The sequence below is a fragment of the Entelurus aequoreus genome, linkage group LG08, assembly GCF_033978785.1.
Source record: "Entelurus aequoreus isolate RoL-2023_Sb linkage group LG08, RoL_Eaeq_v1.1, whole genome shotgun sequence".
NCBI classification, from domain to species: Eukaryota; Metazoa; Chordata; class Actinopteri; order Syngnathiformes; family Syngnathidae; genus Entelurus; species Entelurus aequoreus.
The window spans coordinates 47,726,803-47,743,935 of NC_084738.1; the positions used below are offsets into that span (position 1 = coordinate 47,726,803).

Here is a 17,133-nt window from a genome sequence, read left to right on the forward strand (position 1 = left end):
AAGGGCCCCTAAAAGGCGTACCCCATGGTTTACAGAAGAAACTAAAGCCCAGAAATTATCATGTAGAAAGCTGGAACGCAAATGGCGTGCGACTAAACTTGAGGTTTTCCATCAAGCATGGAGTGATAGGTTAATAACTTATAAACGCATGCTTACCTCAGCGAAAGCTAAATATTACTCAAATCTCATTCACCTCAACAAAAATGATCCTAAATTTTTGTTTAGTACAGTAGCATCGCTAACCCAACAAGGGACTCCTCCCAGTAGCTCCACCCACTCAGCAGATGACTTTATGAATTTCTTCAATAAGAAAATTGAAGTCATTAGAAAAGAGATTAAAGACAATGCATCTCAGATACAACTGGGTTCTATTAACACAGACACGACTGTATATACGACGGACACTGCCCTCCAAAATAGTTTCTCCCTCTTTGATGAAATAACATTGGAGGAATTGTTAAAATGTGTAAATGGGACAAAACAAACAACATGTTTACTTGACCCAATTCATGGGAAACTTATCAAGGAGCTTTTTGTTTTATTAGGTCCATCAGTGTTAAATATTATAAACGTATCACTTTCCTCTGGTACTGTTCCCCTAGCATTCAAAAAAGCGGTTATTCATCCTCTACTCAAAAGACCTAACCTCGATCCTGACCTCATGGTGAACTACCGGCCGGTGTCCCACCTTCCGTTTATCTCGAAAATCCTCGAAAAAATTGTCGCACAGCAGCTAAATGAACACTTAGCGTCTACAATCTCTGTGAACCTTTTCAATCCGGTTTCAGGGCAAATCACTCTACGGAGACAGCCCTCGCAAAAATGACTAATGATCTATTGCTAACGATGGATTCTGATGCGTCATCTATGTTGCTGCTTCTTGATCTTAGCGCCGCTTTCGATACTGTTGATCATAATATTTTATTAGAGCGTATCAAAACGAGTATTGGGATGTCAGACTTAGCCTTGTCTTGGTTTAACTCTTATCTTACTGACAGGATGCAGTGTGTCTCCCATAACAATGTGACCTCGGACTATGTTAAGGTAACGTGCGGAGTTCCCCAGGGTTCGGTTCTTGGCCCTGCACTCTTTAGTATTTACATGCTGCCGCTAGGTGACATCATACGCAAATACGGTGTTAGCTTTCACTGTTATGCGGATGACACCCAACTCTACATGCCCCTAAAGCTGACCAACACGCCGGATTGTAGTCAGCTGGAGGCGTTCTTAATAAAATTAAACAATGGATGTCCGCTAACTTTTTGCAACTCAACGCTAAGAAAACGGAAATGCTGATTATCGGTCCTGCTCAACACCGACATCTATTTAATAATACCACCTTAACATTTGACAACCAAACAATTAAACAAGGCGACTCGGTAAAGAATCTAGGTATTATCTTCGACCCAACTCTCTCGTTTGAGTCACACATTAAGAGTGTTACTAAAACGGCCTTCTTTCATCTCCGTAATATCGCTAAAATTCGTTCCATTTTGTCCACAAACGATGCTGAGATCATTATCCATGCGTTCGTTACATCTCGTCTCCATTACTGTAACGTTTTATTTTCGGGCCTCCCTATGTCTAGCATTAAAAGATGACAGATGGTACAAAATGCGGCTGCTAGACTTTTGACAAAAACAAGAAAGTTTGATCATATTACGCCTATACTGGCTCACTTGCACTGGCTTCCTGTGCACCTAAGATGCGACTTTAAGGTTTTACTACTTACGTTAAAATACTACACGGTCAAGCTCCTGCCTATCTTGCCGATTGTATTGTACCATATGTCCCGGCAAGAAATCTGCGTTCAAAGAACTCCGGCTTATTAATGATTCCCAGAGCCCAAAAAAAGTCTGCGGGCTATAGAGCGTTTTCTATTCGGGCTCCAATACTATGGAATGCCCTCCCGGTAAAAGTTAGAGATGCTACCTCAGTAGAAGCATTTAAGTCTCATCTTAAAACTCATTTGTATACTCTAGCCTTTAAATAGACTCCCTTTTTAGACCAGTTGATCTGTCGTCTCTTTTCTTTTCTACTCTGCTCCGGGGTGGACCGCTAGCCTGTTCATCGGATGGGGACATCTCTACGCTGCTGACCCGTCTCCGCTCGGGATGGTTCCTGCTGGCCCCACCATGGACTGGACTTTCGCTGATGTGTTGGACTTTCACAATATTCTGTCAGACCCACTCGACATCCATTGCTTCCGGTCTCCCCTAGGTTTCTCATAGTCATTCACATTGACGTCCCACTGGGGTGAGTTTTCCTTGCCCGTATGTGGGCTCTGTACCGAGGATGTCGTTGTGGCTTGTACAGCCCTTTGAGACACTTGTGATTTAGGGCTATATAAATAAACATTGATTGATTGATTGATAGATAGTCATTTACCCCATTAGCAATGTATAGACTGTATTTCTTTAAAGTTAAGACTAGTTTAAAGTTATCTTCATTGAAAAGTACAGTGCTTTTCCTTCAAAAATAAGGACATTTCAATGTGACCCCAAACTTTTGAACGGTAGTGTATGTATGTGTGTATATATACATACATACATACACACACATATATATATATATACATACATACATACACACACATATATATATATACATACATACATACACACACATATATATATATATACATACATACATACACACACATATACACACACACACACACACACACACACACACACACACACACACACACACACACACACACACACACACACACACACACACACACACACACACACACACACACACACACATACATACATACATACATACATACATACATACATACATACATACATACATACATATATATATATATATATATATATATACATACATACATACATACATACATACATACATACATACATACATACATACATATATATATATATATGCAAGGGAGCACCCATATAACGCTGCGAAAAACCCTGAAGACACATAAGATCAAGATAGGCTGCCTGAGGAAACCTGTGGTGCAACGCACAGGGCCAGTACCTTGTACGGCCCTGATGAGACGGAGGAGGACCCAGGCCCGGACACTCCCCACAGTGCCTGGAACCTCCAAGCACCACCGGCGCAACCCCGGGGCAGACCGTCGGAGGGGGGACGCGTGGCGTGGAGCGCTACCTGGGCACAAGTCGAGGGACTGATCACCCTCGGCTGGGTCGCCCGGGAGAGGGTGTTTGATTAAGACCCGAAACACCCTATGACCCCGGGAGAATCACTGATGATGTGTCCAGGTTGCACCGTAAGGTGTATTATGAAACCGATCCAGTATGGCATCGCCATTGACTTCCAGGAAGAGGCTGGATGACAACCTCGAAAGAGTGGTGACAACTGGAGAGACAGTTGACAGCCCGGAAAGACGGCAACCGGGGCAGGGAGGGGTAGCATCCCAAGCTGCAGCTCCTGCAAGGGAGCACCCATATAACGCTGCGAAAAACCCTGAAGACACATAAGATCAAGATAGGCTGCCTGAGGAAACCCGTGGTGCAACGCACAGGGCCAGTACCTTGTACGGCCCTGATGAGACGGAGGAGGACCCAGGCCCGGACATTCCCCACAGTGCCTGGAACCTCCAAGCACCACCGGCGCAACCCCGGGGCAGACCGTCGGAGGGGGGACGCGTGGCGTGGAGCGCTACCTGGGCACAAGTCGAGGGACTGATCACCCTCGGCTGGGTCGCCCGGGAGAGGGTGTTTGAATAAGACCCGAAACACCCTATGACCCCGGGAGAATCACTGATGATGTGTCCAGGTTGCACCGTAAGGTGTATTATGAAACCGATCCAGTATGGCATCGCCATTGACTTCCAGGAAGAGGCTGGATGACAACCTCGAAAGAGTGGTGACAACTGGAGAGACAGTTGACAGCCCGGAAAGACGGCAACCGGGGCAGGGAGGGGTAGCATCCCAAGCTGCAGCTCCTGCAAGGGAGCACCCATATAACGCTGCGAAAAACCCTGAAGACACATAAGATCAAGATAGGCTGCCTGAGGAAACCCGTGGTGCAACGCACAGGGCCAGTACCTTGTACGGCCCTGATGAGACGGAGGAGGACCCAGGCCCGGACATTCCCCACAGTGCCTGGAACCTCCAAGCACCACCGGCGCAACCCCGGGGCAGACCGTCGGAGGGGGGACGCGTGGCGTGGAGCGCTACCTGGGCACAAGTCGAGGGACTGATCACCCTCGGCTGGGTCGCCCGGGAGAGGGTGTTTGATTAAGACCCGAAACACCCTATGACCCCGGGAGAATCACTGATGATGTGTCCAGGTTGCACCGTAAGGTGTATTATGAAACCGAAACTGTATATATATTTGTATATATATATATATATATATTTATGTGTATATATACCTCATACTCTGGCGCTGCAACTAACGATTATTTTGATAGTCGATTAGTCAAAGACTATCTTAACGATTAGTCAACTAGTCAGATAATTAAACATACACATTTAATGGCTCTAATTTTTCCATTGAAATTAAATGCAGTTTAAAGGTTCCATATGTAATAATTTAATGTCAAGTCATCATTAAATGGCCCTGATACAGTATGTTAAAAGGCACTAATAAATCATGTTCTTTTCGAATACCTTTATAACTAATAACATTAGCTCAGCTGGGATATGCTCATTTCCAAATTAGATTTACAGCCCCGAAATATTGTAATTGTTTTCATTTCGATGCCCCGCCCTCCACCAATTAGAAAGTCTGTGAGTGTGTCACATCCAGGTTGCCAGTTACGCACCGCCATCTTCGTCTAGCTACTGCCACTGGTAAAGTTACTAAACATGTCAGACCTTAGTAAATCTAAAAGGCCTCGTTACTATTCTCAACTTATTCATGACAAAGCCAGGAACAAAACGAGGATTTGTATTGGGGATGCCTTCGAAAGATGGAGACGATTGAAGGCGGAGAAGATTTTTTCATTTGACGCCACACTTGTTAATTTCCTCCTTGATAGGTAAGTCAGGCATTTACGTTTTCTTATTACTTGTAATAAATGTAAATTTTGTATGTAAACTATATTGTCCAATACAGTCTATGACGTTGTCTAACAAAGCTAGTGTGTTTGTGCAACAAATGCTTAGGAGCAAAGCGCCATCACACTAGTGTAGCTTAGCATGCTAGCCCGGTCAATGACACATCGACATATATTCAGCCCGTTAGCCTATGCGTCGATGTGTCATCCAACTGACAGGGCAAAATATATTTTTGACAAATAAAACCTATGTGGACATGGGTAGTGTCAGTGCCTATTTTGTACTCAATATGCTGACACGCTGAGGAAATGCGTTCCAACATTAGCACGGTTAATTGCGGTTTCTGGTACTGTATGTGCATCAGGCTTGGCACAATATAATGCTTTACATGTAATGATTTTCTACTTTGTGTATTGACATGGTAGTAGGCTATATGATTTATGCGTAACATGGTTTTTGAGTAACGTGGGTTGGCTCATAGAATTGCAGTCTGCACTGAATTGCAGTCTGCACTGCTTACATGGAAGTGTGTCTGTCAGGTTGGATCGCCATCAGTAAAATGTGGCATAATTACTTAGTAAAGCATCTTGCAAGAAGCATAAAGATTAAAGATACCAATGATTGTCACACACACACTAGATGTGGTGAAATTCCTCTGCATTTGACCCATCCCCTTGGGGAGCAGTGGGCAGCAGCGGCGCCGCGCCCGGGAATCATTTTGGTGACTTAACCCCCAACTCCAACCCATGTTGCTGAGTGCCAAGCAGGAGAGAAAACTACAGCGTAGGACTCGTCGATTGCCATTCCTTGGAGTAGGATTCGGCTGCGTATCTGACAACCTCAGTCATGGAGAGTGGGAGGGGACTACAGAATTTTGACCATGATTATGAGTACCATTTCTGGCCACATTACTACATATGGAACCTTTAAGTAATTTTAGGCATGTGATTATGAACAACAAATATGACTAATTCATTCATAAATATGTATTTAAACTGTAACTGTGCTGCTCATTCAGCTGTTGTGAAAATGTTAATGACTAACAAAATGAAAGAAAGGTACAGTGCAAAAAAACACAAGTAACCCTTTTTATGTATTAAAAAACAGTTAAAATGGCAGCAATGAAAAACAACAAAACACAAAATCTAACTTCTTCAAAAAGAAAAGAAGAATTGTGTGATGTTTAAAAAGCTGCACACTGGTGTGTTGACTATTGAATAACTCTTGGCAGTTTTTGCACTCTAATAGACTCAATGTGTAGAATTCTATATTTGATTATTTTTTTAAATGTTACTATTTAAATAGATTGTTTAATCTTATGATACCTCTGCATTGGTGCCTGTCCGTGATTCATGTTTGTTAAAGTGCCTTTTTTTACAGCATTGCAAACTGACGCTGCTTTAAAATGTACTTGAATAGATGTAGTTTAGCTGGCTGACTTTGGCTAAAATTATAGTTAAAGTTATTTTTCACACAACTTCGTCTCACTCTTGTTAGCTAGATAGCTAGCAAGGTAGATGCTATCACTCTTACCGGGGTTGAGACCACATTCTCCCTCCAGATGTCTGACATCATGTCTCCGCTCTAAATGCTCACGTATCACAAATGTACTGCCATAAAAACAAGGTCCACATTGCAAAATGAGCAAGGTGTTCATGTTTTTAACAAGAATAAGGTGACCTACCACCCAGCCAGAAAAACATGAGCGATGATGTCACAACTATAGTCGAAAAATATATTTGTCTGTGACAAATTTTATTTTTATTTACTGCTTCTCTGTGGTTTGCGTTTGTTATTGTGCCTTTTTTACGTCATTGCAAATTGACGTTGCTTTGAAAAGTACTTGAATTGATAGACAAAGTTCAACTGGCTGACTTTGACTAAAATTATAGATAAATCTATTTTTCACACAACTCTGTCTCACACTTATTAGCTCGTTAGCATGGCAATAGACCAGCTAACAACCTTACCAAGGCTGAGACCGCATCACCCCTCCAGATATCTGACATCATGCCTCTGCATTAAATGCTCGCATATCAAAGATGTACTGCTATAAAAACAAAGTCTGGTTTGCAAAAAAAAAACAATTTTTAACAATATGAAGTAATGTTCTGACACTTTACATGTTGTTTACATGCGGGTGGCGGCGCAGAGTGACTTCCGCCCGTAAAAACACGAGAGATGACGTTACGACTATTGTCGACAAATATAATAGTTGGCGACCAATTTTATTGACGACATTTGTCGTGTTATCGTTGCACTCCCATCATACATTGGAATAACAAGGACTTACCCATCTTTGTCTTCATAAGAGTCCCTGAGATTGGCACTCACATCCATATACCTCTAGAAAAAGATGGCAATGATCAGGAGACATGCAGACAAGAAATATTGCCAGCAAATGCGGCTGCTCTCTCTCTCTCTCACATAACGTTTAATAATAATGTCACATAATAAAAACATTTTTTCCTGAGGGAACTCTCCTGAAGGAATCAATAAAGTACTATCTAATGTGGCTGTGCCTGTGACTATTTTTTCAGTACTACGGTAGGTTTAACAGGCAACTTATTGATTACCTCGAGGACTGCTCGGCTGACTCACCCTGGCTTTGACAAACAGATTCAAGAACAGTTTTTCCCTAAAGCCATAACCACGGTGAACTCTCATAGGCACTGATTTTATAGCTTAGCACACATATGTCAGAGTCAAGGCCCGCGGGCCATATCCGGCCCGCGAGAAGGTTTTTTACGGCCCTTGGGATGATCTTGATTTATTATTAGAACCGGCCCGCAGACCGCAGATCTTTTACACGCACCAAGCGGATGCCGGTCCAAGGTTCCGAAAGGGGGCGAGCGGCCCGCCGGGACGCGCCTGCCGGCCGAAGGGCTGCAGCCCGGCCGTCAGTCGCGGAGCCCGCCGTGCCACGCGCGCCAAGGGGGCGGGCCGAAACCCGGCCCCGAGGCCCTGAGACTTCTGCTTTGTTTCCCCAAACCGCGCGTCACCGCCGGGCCCGCACCACCGGGCCCGCACCACCGTCGGGCTGCAGCCCGAGCGTCGGTGGCGGAACCCGTCATGTGCCGCGCGCGCCAAGCGGAGCGGGGGGGTCAAGCGGGCCGAAACCTGCAGGCCACCCCCTCACCACGAGGCCCTGAGACTTCTGCGTTTGACCCCTACGCGCGGCCCGTCGGGACGCGCCCGCCGTCAAGCCACGAGGGCCAGCCGTCGGGTCGCGGAGCCCGCCGTGCCACGCGCGCCAAGGGGCGGGCCGAAACCAGCGGGGGGTTTCGGGCACCCAACTCGCCTCCCTCCCACGGAGGGAGGAGGGGGGTTTAATGTGAACATTACTGTGCAATCACATATTTAGAGTTTTTACTCAATTCAAGTTTAAAAGTTAAAGTTTAATATTTGTTTTCACTGCATGTTACTTCTCCTTAAACAAAGTGTTGTTTTTGATTTATAGATTTTTGCACTTTATTTTATTGTATTTCAATTTAATTATATTTTAAAAATATTTCAGTTGAGTGGATGATAGAAAATTGCTATTATTGTTTTTTTCTTTGAAGTAAATTTAGCCCACTTTTGCTAAAATAGAAAATATAGGCTACTGATGGTGCCTTGAATACCGGTTTCTTTCATTTAATGTTCATGTTATGGGGATTTTTATATAAAGGAAATTTGTCTTTTGTGTCTGTTGAAAATTAAAGATTACTGACAGAGCCATAAGAAAATATTGCTTTATTTATCTGATCATATTGGAATATATTTGTTAGGTTTTCAGTAGGTTCAATTAGGTTCACTAGACTATATGCGTCATTTAAAAATTTTTCAATGAACATTCGAACAGTCCGGCCCTCGGCTTGTAGCTAAATTTTTTATTTGGCCCTCCGTCCATTTGACTTTGACACCCCTGGCTTAGCACCTCCCTGTGTGCAATTGTTACTTTCTACCCACAGTCTGAATGCTTCTGTATATATGTACAGGTATATAGTATATACATATTATCTATTTAATATTTAAACATCACATTCAGAACATTCGTTCTCAGGACTGGACTGTGCCCTTAACCTCCTTTTGCACTATGTTTATTTTATTTCCTTCCTATGTTTTGCATATTTGTAGACTGTCGCATTGATACTGGAGTTGCTTTTAATCTCATTGTACCTGTGTAAAGTGTCAATAAAAGACATTATATTATATTCTATCATCCAAACATGAATAAAAAAACTAATATTGACAATTGAGAAGTAATGCAGTAAGTCAAAATGTGTTATGTGTTAAAATACATTTTACTAATCTTTGTATATTATGTAGGTCTAGAAGACAACCCAATTACTTTACAATTGTTTAACTTTTTAATTTTGCGTTTATAAAATGCGACCCAATAAATGCGCAGCTGGCCACAAAAATGGCACCACAGCTGCAATTTGGACACCCTTGTACAGATTGTAAAAGAACAAATATACAGTACATTACGTTACAGCTGCGCAAGGGTCCCAGTAGCTATTCTCCTAAATAAGAACTATACTTACATCTAACATGGCTCTTGTCCGGTGATCAGAATTAATCTGGTCCCGCAACTGCAACGAGAGATGATGTTCACACAAGAGATGTTTGAATAACATTACCTGGCTAACACTTTTCCATGTGTCCAATTGCTATGAGCAATTCCGCTAATTTGTAGCATTGGACGGAAAACTCACCGTCGATTTCTTGTGTAGTACTTCTTTAGTTTTGGCATCCATTAGCCTCTCTTTTTCTTCATGGTACCGACGTTGTTGCTCTAAAATGGTCTCCATGCTTCAGCGAGTAGAGTAGAAGGGAGTCAAAAAGCGGACAGACCTGCACAGAGTTTGAACAACAAAGCACGACACTTGCGAGTGAAGACTACTTCCGGTGTCTTAAACTTCCGGTGTCGTTATGGCCTACACTAAAACGCCGCCGAAAGAAACAAAGAATAATTTTTCTTTCCCGGCAAACCAGCCATGTGTACTGTAGTTTGTTAAAAGGATTTTACAGTAGTTGTTCGGCGTTTTTTAAATAAAACACCACACTGCACATAAACAATTAAAAAACGTTAATTTAATGCTGAAACTGCTGCGATGTACTTAATTTTCTGCGTGAGATTCTCCAAGAAGGTTTTGATTGATTGAAACTTTTATTAGTAGATTGCACAGTACAGTACATATTCCGTACAATTGACCACTAAATGGTAACACCCGAATACGTTTTTCAACTTGTTTAAGTCGGGGTCCACGTTAATCAATTCATGGTAAGGTAGGTTTAAAGTTCAGTAACATTTTTATGCTTTTTAATTCAAATTAGTTTGGTTACAGGTTAACAAATTGTTAAATTATATGTTTTTTAATGTGATGTTTTAATGTGTAAATAAATCAAGGCGATTGTATTTCATTCTTGTAAGTTTGCCAAACGTGGTATTTAAAATAAATGGGTTGTTTTAACCTATTGTATATATTTTAGGGTTTTTAAGTTAAAAAAAAAAAGATAAACGAAGTAATTTCCACTGGACACATAGAGTATGATGCATTCAGAGGCACGGGAATTCTCATCAACATATTTACCAGGCCGTTACAATATGTACTGTATAAACAGGATATAATACAGTTCAATACATTAAGATAAAGAAGATTTATAGATGAATAAAAAAAAAGCAAAATATCGCAATTATTTTCATTACGAAACACAAAGTCTTATATGTTCCCAGCAGTTTATACTACAAATCCCATGAACGCAACAGAGGAAGTTCGTCATCACGTTTCCATATTGCACGCTGGGTAAATCGGCTTTCTCTTTCCGGCTGCAACTCCATCAAGTAAGCAAGCATTTTAGCTATCCTTGCAAGTACAATCTACATCAATCTTCTGTAATACTCGCCATCACTTTAATCAGCGCACTGTATTGTCTTGGCATAAGATTCATTCACATGTTGGGTTGATTATTTTGAGATGAAATGTTCGTTATCCCGATTTTTGTTTGAAGATGTGTCGAAGCTCATTGACTTGATATGTAGCTTAGCTCCAGGCAGGAACTCTCCCGAAATGTTGCACTGTGTATTTTTGTTTGTTTTGAAGTATTATTGCAGTATATTTAATATTGTCTATAATGCCTTGTACGTGTAGCTTTTAGGACAATGTGATAAAGTCCCGTTAAGTCAACTAATATAGGATACTATATACCTAAGTACTGAAGTACATGTACCTATGGTAAATTTTTAGTCTACTTCATACCTTTTGTTTTCGCCCTCTTTTTGTGCCCTTGTGTGCATTATCCTTTCCATCCTTTGTAACTGTGCTACTTTGTGGGACAATTTACCTTGTGGAACCAAAAATGTTGTCTAAGTCTAACGGAAAACGTTTATATAATTGTTTGTATCTCGTGTTTATTTTGCCAAATACCAATGAATGAACTAAGAATTAAATGGAGAGGTTTTCACATGACCTGTAACAATAACTGAGCTTCCATTGTGATTTAATGAATGACTTCATTGACAGGTAAATCAACATGGGGGCATATCGCTATATGCAGGAGTTATGGCGCAAGAAGCAATCTGATGTGATGCGCTTCTTGCTGCGTGTGCGTTGCTGGCAGTACCGTCAACTGTCGAACCTTCATCGGGCACCAAGACCGACCAGACCCGACAAAGCTCGCAGGCTGGGTTACAAAGCCAAACAAGGTGAATAAAGAAATTACGATCAACTGCTTAAACTTGAATGTAATCTGATGATGTGCTCTGTTAACAGGCTACGTGATTTACCGTATCCGTGTCCGCCGTGGAGGCCGTAAGCGCCCCGTACCCAAGGGCGCCACTTACGGAAAGCCAGTGAACCACGGTGTCAACCAACTCAAGTTCGCCCGCAGTTTGCAATCCACTGCTGAGGTACGTCAGCCTTCAATGAAATAGTGGGCACAATTCTAAGTTTGGGACATTTCGATACTACGTAACAATATCTTACAGTACTGTCTATGTAGTTTTAAAAACCTCCTAGGTGAGTGCTCTTCATACTTCAACAAAAAGCTCCACTCTTGCAATTGTTTGATTATCTGCACTTTGACATCAAATAATAAAAGTAAAATATACCCTGCAAACACAATTTTGCATTTGAATAAGAATCACAACCAAAATCAATAAAATAGTTTGTCTCTGTTAAGGAGTGGCTGGGGGACGCTCAAATATACACAACAACAAACAACAAAATGTCTGAATAGTTATTGTGACAAAAATGATCATGGTTATCGTGGTATTGTTGAATGGGCTCAAAAAGTACTCATACACACACTGAAATCTTTTAACCAAGTTGTTTTTTTTAATAAATAAATAGCCACACAATATACTGTTTTGGCAGAGGACACATTAAATATTGTTCAGGCCTCATAAGAGCCTTATTGTTTTTGTGTTTAAATATGTTTATCTTCTTCCATTTTAAATTGTAGAGGGGGATCCGTTGTTTCACTTCTGGTTTATGTAAATTTGCTTCCTGTTGAACTTTGTCGTCTGTTTCAACTTGTCAAGTTTATCGATCACTCTGTGCAAAAATAGCAAATCCTTTGTTTAATATGAATACTGTAGCTCAGTTGTTTAGACTACAATGTGTTTCTACAAGTTCAGATTGGGGAATTAAGTTTACTAATGGGGAAAGACATTAATCTTTACATGATAGCGTTTAAGCTACTGCCAGTCCGTCCACATCAAAGAGCATGACGTTTTTTTGACCTTTTTAAATTAATACAAAAATACTAACCGTCAGGTGTTTTACAACCGTTATTATTACTACTGTTTATTTGTAGTTCAATTGCCGCAGAAACCACGCACATTAAAAAAACACAAACTTCGATATGAACGTTAAAGCCACATGCGTCTCAAGGGCCGCTGGTTGGTCAGGCTGGCACTATGTGATGCTAGTGGGCCAGCGGCATCGCTTCATCGCACAAACAATTGAAGACAATTGGTCAAGATGATTCAACATCTTTTCATTCCACGAAAGCACAAACGCGCGCAGTTCCTGAAACTGATGAAAAGCGTGAATGCTCTGGAAAAGATAGACTTAATTTTTATTTATCGTCAGTTTATTGACCTATCGAATATTTGCCCAGGCCTAAATGTATGTAATGGGTAGTTACAACTGTACTCTGATGTATGCGAGCCTACAGTCTGATGTGTAGTTATAGGTTCATGGCTGACTAACATGAACATGTGGCTGTATTGCATTTGCTCCTCTTAAGTAAATAGACTCCAAAACAATCTTAAAAGTCTAATTAAACAATGCAATGTCTGTCAGTGCTTTTCAGACAGCAGATGAAAAAATGGTGAACGTGATCATGTAGAGAAATAGGTTGTCATGGAGATAAGATGGAGCCTTGTATGTCTCCTGGGAAAATAAAATTGGTTGTAAGGCGTCAAACCTCGGCAGCAAAGGTGCACCATAAATGTACAAAGCCTTTTTGTCGTAAAGACACACAAGCAACCTTTTGGTTTTAGCACAAATTCATTCAATTTGCCTGATTTGTGGATTACTTGTCACTAGTTTTGTTTGTAAATAAACAAGACCTATGTCGTAATTGATGCTATCGGTACACATTTAAGTATTGTGTGTACTTCATTTATGAGTTGACTAATAATTACAGAGAAGTGCTGTAAAGAAGGCCTGGTAACACATTTTGCTTGATGACCTAGAAGTTATTGCAGATAAACAACATTATTGCCATTATTATTACATACAAAAAAATAATGTATTTTTTTACAAATGCAATAAACTTCTCGTACATTTTAACATCTCCAAGTTAAAACTAATAACAAAAAATATACTTTGTTAGCAAGATTTTGCACTCAAATAAAGATCTCCACCAAAAGCAATAAATTAGTGGGTTGGGGGGGTTTCCAAATATACACTATAACTAAAACTATAAAATGGCTAAAGTATTGACAAAGTTGCACTTCAATATTTAACATGTAGGCAGAGGTAGAGTTGTACATTACTTCAATATTTAACATGTAGGCCGAGGTAGAGTTGTACATTACTTTTAACAAAAAGTGAAGAGTAACCATATAAACACTACATTATAAGCAGATGTATTACCGGTCATATGCAAACTTAAGTCTGGCTGATTACGATTAGGGACATGACAATATAACAAATGTCCCTCGAACGTATGCAGCACGTCTTTCGCGATGTATTTAACCACACGTTCAATGTGCGCTATCTATTTTTCAATGTTTTATTTACACTGACTTAAAGAAGACTGTTGAGTGTGTTTCAGGTATTGATTGATTGAAACTTTTATTAGTAGATACTACAGTACATATTCCGTACAATTGACCACTAAATGGTAACACCCGAATACGTTTTTCAACTTGTTTAAGTCGGGGTCTACGTAAATCAATTCATGGTAGTAAATCAATTCATGGGAGGTGTGCAGGTTTGTCGTATTTGCGCACATTCGGCAAACTAGCTTTTTGGTGTTGATGGGCTCATCTTGTTCTAAAGGTTAAAACTAAAATGTTCCCACACTGGTGCGGTGGCATTTGTTTTTGGGATGGTTTTGTCCATGTTAGCTGCTACATGCTAACTAGTCGCCACACAAAGAGTTAGACACTGTAATGAGGACAAGAGAATTTACCCCCTTTTTATTCCACTATGCCACAAATGCCAAGGCCGCTGAAAGCGACAAAAAGCGTGAATGCTCTGAAGCGTGCACATGGCGATTTATCCATGCTGGAAATATTACTGACTTGATTTTCATTTACCGTTGGTTAATTGATTTATCGAATATCGACCCAGGCCTACTGTAAAGTAGATGACTTAATGCAAATGACGAACATTTACTTCCTTCATTTTTATGTTGAATTGCAACCATTTAATGGCGCTTTTTTAAATATTTTAATGGCTCTGTCACGCCAAATTTCTTCCCTCTACAAAAACCTTCCCTCCCCCATTTACTTCCGGGGCTGCGTCCAATAAAATCACAAAGTTGCCGGGGGTCCTTAACTTGCCCGCGACTGTTCTGTTTCGCGCCTGTACAAAAAAAAAAAAAATCGATTTCTTCAGATTCCAGCAGCTGTCAAAGACTAAGTATCCTTCCAGCGACGGGCATTCAAAGCCGAAGTGCTATTGATCGCTGTCAATGACGTAAGAGGAAACATGACCACGGAAGTAAATGGGGGAGGGAAGGTTTTTGTAGAGGGAAGAAATTTGGCGTGACAGCTCCATCAAACAAACATCTTTTAACTTTGCAATGGGACAATTCCTTATTTTTTTCCCAAAATTACAAATACGGATTTGAAGCCCTCACTTTTTGTTTTAGTCCCTCCCTAAGTGCCCATCACTATGCGCACGTACAAAAATGCAGGTACAGATAGTGACTGAAATGTCATGTACTTGTCAGTGTTAATGTACGTATGTACTAAAAGACAAAGTACACAAATCAAGTCAGTGCTTTGTGTGTGTAGAAGTTGTTACCAGTCTCTGTACTTGTATAGGTACCGACCAAAATCTGTCGGTACGTCCTAATACAGATTCACATAAAATCAAAAAGTACTTTGTTTCAATAAATGTATTTTGCACGTGACACATGTCCAGTTGCACAGGCGAACTGGGTGCAGTTTTCCATGCCAACAAAGCAAGTCATTTACCTTTGTTCCACTTCCTTTATTTCACATTTATCCAACATAGTCCCAGAGTGGTAGCAGCTGAGGTTGTTGCTTCGAGTCCGACTTCATACTCCTCCCTAAATATGTTTAAAAGAGTCTGTCCGCTTCTCATAGCTCTGCGTATAGAAATGAAGTTTATAATAAATAACATTACACTGCATATAGTTTATAGACTACAGCTGAGTTAAAATACTACAAGATAGTTCCACTGATCAGCTTTCTTCAGCATAAATATGCCCCCAAAAAGTTGCAAGCTGAAAAGTAATTTCGTTCTTTCTCTCCATTGTCAAGTTTGTTGTAATAGAAATACATAAGAAATAAACAAGTCACCCTCACATACTCCGTAATGGCGGTCTTGTGTTCGGTAAAATAAGTTTTAGGAACGCCCCCAACTGTGTTCAACCAGTCAGCGTTCGGCAGCACAGCCTGCCTCCAATAAGGTTCCAGGAACATTCCAAAAGTCCTACCTGGCTGGCAGGAACTCCGAAAAGTTCCTGAAGAACTAAGTTACCCAGGTAGTTTTGGTGGAAACGCAGGGAACTTTTTTTTTCTTTACCCGAGTAAATGGGAACGTTCCTGCGGTGGAAAAGGTTCTGTTGAGTGGCAATATTGATTTCAATGTACCAGGAATTGGGTTCAAATGGTAAAGGTATTCTTCCCCTAATGTGAGATGTCCATGCTAAACAGGTTTTCTCTCCAATAAATGATTTTTCTACGTTTGACGTGGATGTTTGCAGGAGCGTGCTGGCCGTCATTGTGGCGCCCTGAGAGTGCTGAACTCCTACTGGGTGGGTGAAGATTCAACCTACAAGTTCTTTGAGGTGATCCTGGTGGATCCCTTCCATAAGACAATACGACGCAACCCCGACAGCCAATGGATCACAAAGGCCGTGCAAAAGCACAGAGAGATGCGTGGCCTGACGTCTGCAGGGAAGAAGAGCCGTGGGCTGGGCAAGGGCCACAAGTTCCACCAGACCATTGGAGGCTCCCGCCGTGCTGCCTGGAGGCGCAGAAACACCCTGCAGCTGCATCGTTATCGTTAGAGCGTACACCATCGCTAATTGTGGAAAAATAAAAGCTTTTTTGGTGAAAGTTATGTTTCCTTTTTCTTTATTTAAATTAAGGCGTTAACCTAAAGCAGAGGTCGGCAACCTTTACCACTCAAAGAGCCATTTTGGCAAGTTTAACAAATTAAAGAAAAAAATGGGAGCCACAAAAAAAAAAGTTTTAATTTAAAATGAAAAACACCGCATACAAGGCTTAAATGCTTTGTGCTATGTTAACCAGGGGTCTCAGACACACGCACCGGCACGCACTTTAGTGTGGAAATTTGATGTTAGTGCGGCCCGTGAGTTTTGAATGAATGGCGCTTGATAGTGTCATACTTGCCAACCCTCTAATTTTTTCCGAGAGACTCCCGAATATCAGGGCGTGATGACACTACTTTTGGCGCCCTCTACAGCC

At 41.2% G+C, this 17,133-nt stretch overlaps 2 protein-coding genes across 2 annotated transcripts in view; one reads left to right on the top strand and one right to left on the bottom strand.

Annotated features, from left to right (window-relative positions):
• Positions 1 to 9,929, bottom strand: part of sf3a3 (splicing factor 3a, subunit 3) — a 52,792-nt gene extending 42,863 nt beyond the window's left edge. Inside the window, exons 1-3 of the mRNA XM_062056668.1 lie at positions 9,707 to 9,929; positions 9,536 to 9,583; positions 7,300 to 7,352 (exon numbers count right to left, since the gene is read on the bottom strand). Coding sequence (XP_061912652.1) covers positions 7,300 to 7,352; positions 9,536 to 9,583; positions 9,707 to 9,802 — 197 coding nt within the window. The 5' untranslated portion in view covers positions 9,803 to 9,929. The remainder of the gene's footprint in view (positions 1 to 7,299; positions 7,353 to 9,535; positions 9,584 to 9,706) is intronic.
• A 785-nt stretch (positions 9,930 to 10,714) lies between these two features.
• On the top strand, positions 10,715 to 16,761 carry rpl15 (ribosomal protein L15). Its single transcript, XM_062056671.1, has 4 exons — positions 10,715 to 10,836; positions 11,516 to 11,697; positions 11,765 to 11,901; positions 16,407 to 16,761. The coding sequence occupies exons 2-4, from the start codon at positions 11,526 to 11,528 to the stop codon at positions 16,710 to 16,712; spliced, it is 615 nt and encodes a 204-aa protein (XP_061912655.1). The 5' UTR covers positions 10,715 to 10,836; positions 11,516 to 11,525; the 3' UTR covers positions 16,713 to 16,761.
• Positions 16,762 to 17,133: the final 372 nt, after the last annotated feature.